Source organism: Lepus europaeus, chromosome 18 (genome assembly GCF_033115175.1).
Source record: "Lepus europaeus isolate LE1 chromosome 18, mLepTim1.pri, whole genome shotgun sequence".
NCBI classification, from domain to species: Eukaryota; Metazoa; Chordata; class Mammalia; order Lagomorpha; family Leporidae; genus Lepus; species Lepus europaeus.
The window spans coordinates 21,065,692-21,077,056 of NC_084844.1; the positions used below are offsets into that span (position 1 = coordinate 21,065,692).

Consider the following 11,365-nt stretch of genomic DNA (forward strand, 5'->3'; position numbering starts at 1 on the left):
AGCTGAGGACCTGGGGCGCAGCGAGCCGGCTGCCTTGTCTTGGCCACCGGCAGCTGAGTGGCAGTGCCAGGGGCACAGTGATGGAGCTCGCCTGCCTCTTGTAAAGAGAACACAGCCTTAGGTGGCTCGCCTGGTGGGGAGAAAGGGCCAGTACCTCCGTCCTGCCTGCCCAGGTCACCTGCCCTTGGGGGCTGTCCCCAAGTCCTTGACCAAGATGGGAGAGTTTTCTATCACGGTTGACAGCGGATAAAGGACCCCAGTTGTTGGGTGTTGGGTGGAGGGTTTCCAGGGAAACCCCGCTCCAGGTGAAGAGCTCACAGAGGGGACTCCCGGACCATGAATCTTAGGAGACCCATGGCCCTGAACTAACCTCTAGTTCTAGGAGGACAAGACCTTGTCTGAGAGGCTCTCCATCCCTCCCGCTTCCCCTCTGCACACTGGGCTCCACAGCAGCCCCGCCCACATGCTAGACTCCTGGCACTTGGACCAGAGAGAAGCTGAGCCTTCCACGTGCTTCCTTTCCCTCTGAGAACGCCCCTCCTCTGCGGTGATTGACATGTTAGATGGGCCCACCTACCACAGGGGTGTGGCTCCCTCCTCACACATAGGAATTCAGCAGTCCAATCCTGGCATCCCACGAAACGTACTCGGACAGCAGCAGGAGAGGTGACCCCTGGCAGAGCCCCCGTGCATGGACTCCCATCCAGACCCCTGATGGCTTTGGAGACCTTGGAAGCAAACCAGTGACTTACTCTGCCATTGCTCATTCTATCCTGGAGCTGGTGCTGTGGTGGCGCAGCAGGTAAAGCCACTGCCTGCAGTGCTGCTGTCCTGCATGAGCGCCCTTTCAAGTCCTGGCAGCTCCACATCCGATCCAGCTCCCTGCTACTGCGCCTGGGAAAGCAGTGGAAGGTGGCCCCAGTGCTTGGGCCCCTGCACCTACGTTGGAGACCTGGAAGAAGCTCCTGGCTCCTGGCTTCAGCCTGGCCCAGCTCTGGTTGTCGCAGCCATTTGGGAAGTGAACGAACCGATAGAAGACCTCCGTCTCTGTCTCTGTATTTTTCTCTGACTCTGCCTTTCAAATAAATAAAATAAATCTTTTTTTAAAAAATAAACATTAAAGACAAATGAATTATGAGAAAATTGGTTTTCAGATGTTTTTGGATTGAAGAATTGAGGTGGCCTTCCACTATTTTATCAGAAGTTTTCTTTTTTTTAAGATTCATTCTATTTATTTGAAAGACAGAGTTACAGAGAGAAGTGGAGAAAGAGAGAGAGAGAGAGAGAGAGGTCTTCTATCCGCTGGTTCACTTCCCAAATGGCCACAGTGGCTGGAGCTGGGTGGGCACAAATCAGGAGCCAGGAGCTTCTTCCAGGTCTCCCACATGGGTTCAGGGTCCCAAGGACTTGGGTCATCTTCTGCTGCTTTCCCAGGCCATAGCAGAGAGCTGGATCGGAAGAGGAGCAGCCAGGACTCAAAGGGGCTATGGGGATACTCCATATGGGATACCGGCACTGCAGGCTGTGGCTTTAACCCGCTGCGCCACAGCGCTGGCCCCTCAAAGTTGTTTTATTAGCAAGTGATGACTTTGCTTTGTGAGATGTGAATCATAGCAGGTAACATAAATTAACATGTAAGAAATGCGCTCACAAATTCAGACTTGGGAAGTGGAGGGCTCACGCGGGCCGCTTTTGCATGTCCATTCTCAACTCCATGTACGGTGACATCATCTTGGTAGCTTGGTGGTTGTTTGCGTATTTATACCATGGAAGCCGGCACATGCTACAAACTGGCATATTTTTGAGATGTGATTGACCAGCTCATCCCTGCTTGTTTATTCTCACATTGCTTAGGAATCTGTGATGTTATTTCAGGGCTCAGTAACACGGATCTCGGCTTGGTCTTACTATGCTTCTCAACACCTACTTAACGAAGCCCATTCCCAGGGAGCCCTTACTCTGCAACCAGGCCCTGTGCTGGGCTCCCGGGATAGAAGACCAGAGCAGGGGTGGGGAGGGGAGGTGCCAACCCGCAGGGGTGGGAAGAGAGGGCCAGAAGAGCAAGGGCTCCTTGCCTGGGAAGCGAGAGAGCCCTTGGAGGGCGCGTGCCTGAGCCCACGCAGCTCATGTGTCCGTGACAGATCCTGGTCACTGAGACTCAGGATATGTGATGGAAGTGTGTTGATGATGAGCCAAAGAAAGCAGAATTTCACTGTTGCCCTGTTTCCCACCATGGAGACCTGTGAGCCATGCCAAAGATCTATTTTCATTCTGGCTTAAGTAGAATTCTGTGTTTCCTCTCGTCCCACGCTTACAGTCCATTTTCTGGGGTCTTTCCTCGCTAAATGTCTCCCTGCAGGGCAGGAGGAGCCTCTGGAGTGAGTGCCCCGGTGCAGGAGGTGGAGGGACTAGAGAGGCGCGTGGAGCAGCAAATGCTACCCAGAGGCAGGTCTGAGGCTCACGGGCGCCGCGGCGTGCTGTGCAGATGGGAGCCCATCACTCTGCTCCCTTCCATGGGGCTGTTCCCCCACGCCCGAGCCAATACTGTGTGCTCTTAGTCTACTTTTTAAAAATCGGATAAGGGGAAAATGGCATCTTGTTATTGTTATAGTTTTGTATTTCTTCGTCATAAATGAACCTACACTGATAGGCAGGCAAAATCCTACTTACTTGGAACAAGCCTCAAGAATTGGATGCCCCAAATAATAAATTGATATGCGCAGCCTCTTCTCTCCAGTCTCCATGGTTTCCCCGACCTATGCGTTTCTGGAGCACCATTTCCTGGCGCCTGGGAGACACAGCAGTACCAGGTGCTACACGAAGTTGCCGTCTTAAAGCCTTGTACCCCCTGCCAAGTGTGGGATGGGCACAACTCCTGGGTGTGCCCGGGCAGCTGCCTGCGGTAGGAGCCACATGGCAGAAAAGGTGAGGCAGGCATAATTTCCAGGTGCCAGCCTGCAATGGCACAACTCCCTCTCCCTCGGGCTGCCGCACACTCCTGTGTACCCACACTGCCTCTGGAGAGCGGCGCGTGGGAAGTCAGAATGGGTGCAGAGAGCCTGGTGCACACAGGTGCACACGGAGGGCTGCAGACTCCCTCCACTCACGCTCTGTCTTCACTTCTGGTCATTGCATCCGCTCGCCTGTGGTCCCCAGGCACTCTTTTTAAAGTGCTGGGAGGGTAGGCAAAGTTCTCCACCCCACATGCACTTCCTTTGAGAAAAATACAAATGAGTGGAACCCAGTGACTTACAAAGGGGTGTGAAGCGAAGCTTTGGGGTCATTATGCAAAACAGCTTTAGCTTAGAGGAGTGTCCCCCCCCCCCCCCCCCCCCCGCCATGGATGAAGCTTCAGACATGATGTTGTAAAATCACAAGCATCGTGTTTGATGAGAGGAGAGGAATCGTGGCTTTTAGTACACAGGATGAGTCCCCGGAGGGTCAGGTGGGAAGATGAATCCTACTTAGCAAATCAAAGGAAACATGCAAAGTCCGGCTCTCTGGTTTATAGAGATGCTGTGTTTATAACCTTGCTGTGTGAGGAGGTGGGAGAGAATGACTAAGGGGTGTTTGAAGATGTAACACATGCAGATTGCACCCAGAGGCCTCTGTAGGGGGGCCAGGCTGGCTGGAGACGGCTCCATACTCCTTCCGATGCTGTCTGTGAAAGGTTATTCATTGGTCAGCTCTGAGTAACCCTGAGGTCGGTGCCGACTCCCAGTGCACGTCCTGGGAAACCCGCTCTGTACTGAATTCTCCGATTCTATCTTTTTCTTGCTAGAACTTCAGCAGCCGGTGGTCCATGTGTACATATTTGCTCTTTAGAGAAATACGTGTTCAGCTTCCACGCAATGCTCGGAGCACTGGCAAATATTCATTTGCTCAACCATCTCTGCTACCACCTTGGCGATCCCCTTCCATGCCAGCTTTGCCTTGCTCTTAAGGGGCCTATCTTCTTACGGCCCCGAATTCTGAGAGGGAGCTTTCGGGATGTGGGCAGTGAGCTGCCTTGGAGAGGCCAGGTGCTATCAGAAGGTGGGATGGCTGAGCTGAGACCCCCCCCCCCCCCCAGCCTTTGGAGAAACCTGGCCCCAGGCTTTGGGACCTCACACAGAGATGATAATAATACGGGATGTCAGGATTTGGTTTTGTGTCTTAATGTCAACTTCTTGCCTGGTCTTCAGGCCTTTTAATTCTTCTTGGTTCTCGCCATGACACAGCTATTGTCCTTTTGAGATGGGGGTGTGGTGGTGGCCAAACTAAGAAGAGGAAAAGAAGAGGCCCTGGCGCTGAGAGACTGTGGCACTGTAGGCTGGGCGTGGTCTTAGAAAAATGGCTTCACAGCCCTGGCTCCCACTGATTTTCTTTTTTGTTTATAAAATCAAGATAAGGATGTACTCACCACATAGGCTGGTATAAGGATCAAGCAATATCATCAAAACCCATGATGAGCACTTGACAGCTGAGTTTAGAACAAGGAGGCAAGGCACGAAAAAGGGCTACAGAAACTCAGATAATTCAGGGCCATTTGGGTTTCATGTCCCAGGTCTGCTCTGGGAGTCTAAAAACGATTGCTCGTTTTTGTTTGTTTCCGGCTTCTTGGGCTCACCCTTATCTGTCTGGGTCAGCCCTGGTTTTCTTTCTTTCTTTCTTTCTTTTTTTTTTTTTGAAGACTTAACTTATTCATTTGAAAGTCAGAATGTCAGAATTACAGAGATGGGAAAGAGAGAGAGACAGAGAGAGAGAAAGAGAGAGACAGATAGACTTCCATCTGCTGGTTCACTCCCCAGATGGCTGCAATAGCCAGCGCTGGGCCAGGCCAAAGCCAGGAGCTTCATCTGGGTCTCCCATGCCAGGGCCTCTTCTTTTCCTCTTTTGGCCACCACCACACCCCCATCCCAAAAAGACAACAGTTGTGTCATGGCGAGAACCAAGAAGAATTAAAAGGCCTGAAGACCAGGCAAGAAGTTGACATTAAGACACAAAACCAAACCCTGACATCTGGTATTATTATCATCTCTGTGTGAGGTCCCAAAGCCTGGGGTCAGGTTTCTCCAAAGGCTACGTGGACTGTCTTCCACTGCTTTTCCCAGGCTATTAGCAGGGAGCTGGGTTGGAAGTAGAGTAGCTGGGACAGGAACCTGGACCTATAGGGATGCTGGCATTGCAGGCAGCAGCTTTAACCTATTGCACTACAATGTCTGTCCCCCGCCCAGTCCCCCCAGCTATGGTTTTCAAAGCCCCCCTCACAAGCCTGAGCTGCTCCGACACTCTGTGGTCAACCTCCAAGTCTACCCAAGTGTGGTTGCTTCCTGTTGGCAGGAACTGTACCATGCTTTACCCTCTGCAGGTTAAGCTGCAGCTCCATGCCTGCAATACAGGACGTAGGTGTGGACTGGATACATTTGTTGCTGCTTCAAGTCAGTCTGAAAGGCCAGCAACCAAAGAAAGAATACATGTAGCACATCCTGGTCACCTAACACCATCAACCCACCCATACTGATAATCAGTTTTTTTCTCTGGGTAAGGGAGGCTGGTGGAGTCTTAACACAGGGAGTGTTTGTCTCTTCTGCTCCATCGTGGGCAACAAGGAATAGTCATGCATCCATATGGGTTTGCCAACCACCAGGTCAACACCCACTCAAGGCACAAGAAGCCAATGGCTGCAAGGACTTTGCTTCTTCGAAAATAATAATAATAAAAAAAAACTTTTGAACTCCCCCCAACAGCCAGCTCAATATCAAAGAGCCAGGAGGCACCTGCGCTTCCTCGACACGCCTTTAATGAGGCGAGGGATTTTAGTGGTCAGCTCCCCAGCTGAGTAACCAGGTGATGCACACAGCAGGCAGATAATCAGGGCAGTGAGCGCCAAGCACTGGAGCCAACACCCACCTGGGGTGGGTATAAAAGGGCCCAGAGGGGAGGACACTCTCACACTCCTGGCCTGGCCTCCCCAGCTGATCGGAAACTCCCGCACAGCCTCAGCCCAGCAACATGACCTCCTGCACCAGCTCATCCTACCCTGTGGGCAGCATCCGGAGCCTTGGAGCAAGATGTGTCCCCATCACCTGCTCTGAGGTCGGCGTCCAGTACGGGCCAGAGGGCGACAGCGCCCCCATGTGCCTCTCGGCCACCGTGGCGCACGCCAACCGGGTCCGCGTGGGCAACACCCCTCTGGGCAGACCCAGCCTCTGTCTGCCCCAAAGCTGCAGGACGGCCTGTCCCTTGCCGGGGACCTGCCACATTCCCGGGAACGTGGGCATCTGCGGGGCCTACGGGGAGGTGACCCTGAACGGGCACGAGAAGGAGACCATGCAGTTCCTGAACGACCGGCTGGCCAACTACCTGGAGAAGGTGCGGCAGCTGGAGCGCGAGAACGCGGAGCTGGAGACCACCATCCGGGAGACGAGCAAGTGCCACGAGACCAGCGTGTGCCCGGACTACCAGTCCTACTTCCGCACCATCGAGGAGCTCCAGCAGAAGGTGAGGCTTGCGAGAGCCCGGGGCGTCTGGTGTGAGAACGCGGGGAGACGTGCAAGAGCCACGGAGCTCCGAGTTTGGGATTCTCTTGATGCGAGTGCCGTTGAGTGTGGAGGCCAGGGGTGGACTGGGGTCCCGAGTGAGATGACCCACACGTGAGCTGTCTTTTTGGTTTTGCTCAGATCCTGTGCACCAAGGCTGAGAATGCCAGGATTGTCATACAGATCGACAACGCCAAGCTGGCTGCTGATGACTTCAGAATCAAGTAAGTGGGGAGGGACGAGGGCCCTGGTGACACCTTCCTTCATCCTCCATCCCAATGCGGAGATATTTGTCGAATGAAAGGATTTGCGTCCTTTTTCTTACTTCCTAAGTTCCAAAAATTAGCATTTCCATTACAGTCAACACTAATGGCAGGTAGAAAAGAAAAGTCATGCCTGTGTATTAGTTGCCCTTCATTTATTTCTCCCAAGTGGAAGATAAGGCAGCCTAAGTTCATCAACCAGCAGCAAAGTAAGGAGACTCTCGGGGTAAAGTGGGCAAAGTCAGCCACTGCACTTCACCTGCACATCAGGGAATCCACTCATGGACCAGTCCTGTCCAGGTTCACCTATGGAATCCTAAGGCCCCAGAGGTTCCCTCTAAGCAAAAGGGAAGGATGGGAAAACAGCCCAAGACAAAAGACTAAAGGAGCGGGCAGTCAACTCCCAGGCAGCTGGCCGTGGCTCCCTGCTCATCCTAGCCAGCAGCTGCCTATGCCACAGGCTGAGCACTTAGCTGGGCCGTAAGACACAACCTTAGGCAAGGCAGCTAATGTTTCTGATCTCTGTAGCCTCAGATGCAAGGGCAAAGAAGTGTGTTGTGCGATGCTCTGTTGTGGAAACCTCAGCAGAACACGAGCTCTTTGAGCAGAGGGGCTGTGTCTAATTCACCTCCGAGGACAAAGGCCTCAGAGGCAGCGGCTCCTCCGGGGTGGCTGGGAAGGGCTGGCCTTGGCCCCCTTGTGACCCGCGTCTCCCACGGTGGAAGGCACGAGAGCGAGCGCTCCCTGCGCCAGCTGGTGGAGGCGGACATGTGTGGCATGCACAAGCTCATGGACGACCTGAGCTTGGCCAAGGCTGACCTGGAAGCCCAGCAGGAGTCCCTGAAGGAGGAGCAGCTCAGCCTCAAGAGCAACCACGAGCAGGTGCGGCCCTGGAGCTGCCTCGCGGGGCAGGGAGGCGCTGGGCAGACCCCGGGGCAGCTGTCCTGCGGCTCTCAGAGCAGAGCCCGGCTCAGTGGGCTCCAGGAGCAAGGGGTGGTGCGGGTCTGGGAGTCCAGCCTGTGTGGAGTGTGGTGGTGTTGCCTTGGGAACTGGGAGGGGGGGTCTCCAGAGGACTCTTCCCACTGGACCCTGGGTAAGACTTTGCCGTGGGCATGTGCGTGGGGCTCCCCTCCTGTTGCTCTGCGTGCCATCAGAAGCCCTTTCTTGCTCATGGTGTCTGTCCGTTCTGTCCCTGCAGGAAGTGAACACCCTGAGGTGTCAGCTTGGGGACAAGCTGCGCATCGAGCTGGACACTGAGCCCACGATCGACCTGAGCAGGGTGCTGGAGGAGATGCGGTGCCAGTACGAGGCCATGGTGGAGACCAACCGCAAGGACGTGGAGCAGTGGTTCCAGGCGCAGGTGGGGGCGCGGCTGCAGGGCGGGGAGGCCGGGGCTCTGCTGGGGCACTGGGCTGGGAGGCCAGGGTTCTGCTGGGGCACTGGGCTGTTAGGGCCCGGGCTCTGCTGGGGACACCGGGCTGACCTCGGCTCTCCTGCTGTGTTTCAGTCTGAAGGCATCAGCCTGCAGGCCATGTCCTGCTCCGAGGAGCTGCAGTGCTGCCAGTCGGAGATCCTGGAGCTGCGATGCAAGGTGAACGCCCTGGAGGTGGAGCGCGAAGCCCAGCACAACCTGGTAGGTGTCGTCCTCCCCTCCCCATCCTGTAACGCCTCCATGGCTGGGTGGAGCTTTATTTTGGAGACCTGCATATCCATGGATGGTCAATTTATTATTATTATTATTATTTTGTATTTATTGTCTCTGTCAGGCCAAACCAAGAAACAAATCTTTAAAAAGTCAGTCTTTCTTTTTATTTGTTTGTAAATGGAAGGATAGGCATTCATGGCACAGACCTCTACTGAGTTCTGACATTTTTGAGGTATTGGAGAGGCGGGGACGGAGGATCTGCAGCCTCCTGCGCCTTGGCAGTGGGGTAGTTTGGGGCAGGTCTGGAGAGCTTGAGGAGGGTGCGTGGGGTCTGTCCTGTTCTGAGTCGGAGAGTGTGTTGCCGGAGCTCCAGCCACTGCCAGCTCCCCTGAGGTGCGGCAGGTGCGACAGTGTCCCCGGAGGCCGGGAGTCTCTGAGCCCCTTGATTTCCCACTGCAGAAGGACTGCCTGCAGAACTCCCTGTGCGAGGCCGAGGCCCGCTTCGGCACCGAGCTGGCCCAGATGCAGATCCTCATCAGCAACGTGGAGGAGCAGCTCTCCGAGATCCGGGCGGACCTGGAGCGGCAGAACCAGGAGTACCAGGTGCTGCTGGACGTCAAGGCCCGGCTGGAGTCAGAGATCAACACGTACCGGAGCCTGCTGGAGAGCGAGGACTGCAAGTACGTGGGGCCAGGCCAGTGCCGGCCAAATCACTTACCTGTTTGGACGAGGTTCTCATGGTGGCAGCAGGGCCGTCTCTAGGCCAGGCCCTCTGTAGCTCCTCTCCGTGGGTCCTGGCCCACCCTGCACTGCGCATTCTGCTTGGTCTGCAGAATGTGGAGGGAATGACGGTGCGTACAGGAAGCTGTCACTCACCAGGGCTGCCGGGGGCTCCTGGAACAGGAGATGTGCCCACAGACCCAGCAGGTTTGGGGCTTGCTTTTCCGGTCATTTCTATCCTAAGGACTGGAACTTGGCTCTCATCTGGAAAACTTGAATTCTGGAAGGCATTTAAGAGCCCACCTGCTGCAATCCCAGGGGTGCACCGGAGGGGTGGGTGGCCAGGGGCCTCTGCTGCTGGGTCTGTGTCCTGTCGTGTTGGGCATCACTGAGACTTCCTTTCATTTCCTGCCCTAACTGTGCTCCCCTTATTTTCTCTCTACAGACTCCCCTGCAATCCGTGCTCCACCCCTCCCACCTACGTGGCTCCGGCGTCCACCCCTCGTCCGAGCTGTGTCCCCCGCAGTGCCTGTGGGCCCGGTTCAGTCTGTGGAGTGAGCACTGGGAGCAGATTCTGAAGACATACAGAGCAGCAGGGCTTGGCTCAGGCTAGGGGTTGCCCAAAGGAAAAAACGCTTGTGATACATTTAGAAAACCTGGCTTCTACCTATCGCTGAGTTTCTATGCGCATCGTCTTGTCCCGCCGGACACCAGGACATGTGGCGTCTTCCTGTAGATCCTTGCTTCTCAGCTCCTGCTTTGAGCTCTGTGCCCTGGGCGGCTGGGCTGCCGTCACCTGCATGGCTCAGGCTGCCCATCCCAGGAGACTGAGCCTGGCAATCAGCTTGCAGAGATGTGCCGTGCTGAAGACAGGCATGACTTGAAGGCGTATTTGCATTTCAAGGACATCTGTTTTAACTTGAGATTTGTATAGCTCGTGACACAGGAAGTGAGGAGTGGACATCACTGCCTGGATTTGTCCACACTCATTGGCTTGTTCTCGACGTCTCCAGGCTCTGATTAGAGCCCCTGGGAGGGGGAAATAGAACCTGACTCTGACCTCTCCTCTCCTCCCTCCTTTATCCTTTCTTCATGCCTCGAAGTTGGCCCAGGGGGAACTTCTGTCCTAGCACATCCTGAGCGCTCTCCACGCGCGGGGCTGCTCTCTTCGGAAAGAACACACCAGGCTGGTCTCTAGGGCGGCCGGACTCTGGCTGTGCAGAGGGAATCTACGGAGCAAGGTGACCTCTTTTCTTTCTCTGTAACTGCTGCCTCTCAGACTGTTGTCTGGCTGTGACCCCTCCCTGCATCCAATTTTGTAGCCAAATTTGAACAAGGACCACATCCCACCCTGCCCTCCCCACCACCCCCAGCAGCAGTTCCTGAACTACTGAGCCCTGCTGAGCCCAGGGGTTGAGAGACTGGCTGGGCATGACAGTTTGAGGGAAGAGGAAAACAAACCACTAGGGTATGTTCACCATCTTTACACCTGCTCGTACCTGCTCCACACTGCACGCTGCTCACCACCCTCCAGCCACAGTGGACTTCCTGCTTCTTGGATCCCCGGAGGCCTGTTCTTTCCTCTCCCTGGAATGCTCTCCCCACTCCTTCCTGTTGTCCAGGTCTCAGCTGCAGCACCGCCGCCTTCAAGAGCTCCTGCTTGACCCTGACACTCCCTGTCCTGCTTCTTAGCTGAAGGCCACGCACTTACCCACTGTTTCCCCCATGAAAATGTTTGCTGCTGCATCCCCAGAGTCTAGCCCACTGCTTGGTAACACAGTAGAAGCTCAATAGCTCAATAAATGCTTGTTGAAAGAATGAATGCTCCTGGTCCTTTCTCTCCGGCGTGCCGCGGGGCTCTTGCTCCGTCTGCTCACACGTGTAGGCCTCAGCAGTTGTGCCCAGTATAAGCTGGAGATGGTGTTGTCTTTCCTGCTGTGTCCGGATCCCACACAGATCCCGAGGGAGGCAATGGCAATGGAAATGCCCCACCCCCCTCACCCAGAGGCAACGTGGAATAGTGCTTAGGAGGGTGGTGCTGAGCCTCACTGGCCGGGTTCAAAGTCCTCCAGTGACCTCCAGCTATCTTCCTCTGGGCACTTACATTAATCCCCTCTAGCAAACTCAACCCAGTGAGAAATAAAATTCACTCAGCACTCAGTGACTTGCTTCCCACAGCAGGTTGTATCCTAGTCCTGGCATCAATCCTAAGAGTG

At 54.9% G+C, this 11,365-nt stretch overlaps 1 protein-coding gene across 1 annotated transcript; it reads left to right on the top strand.

Moving 5' to 3' along the window:
- The first annotated feature begins 5,994 nt into the window (after positions 1–5,994).
- Positions 5,995–9,727, top strand: LOC133776619 (keratin, type I cuticular Ha8-like). Its single transcript, XM_062215703.1, has 7 exons — positions 5,995–6,483; positions 6,663–6,745; positions 7,510–7,666; positions 7,983–8,144; positions 8,292–8,417; positions 8,889–9,109; positions 9,595–9,727. The coding sequence occupies exons 1-7, from the start codon at positions 5,995–5,997 to the stop codon at positions 9,725–9,727; spliced, it is 1,371 nt and encodes a 456-aa protein (XP_062071687.1).
- The last annotated feature ends 1,638 nt before the right edge of the window (positions 9,728–11,365 follow it).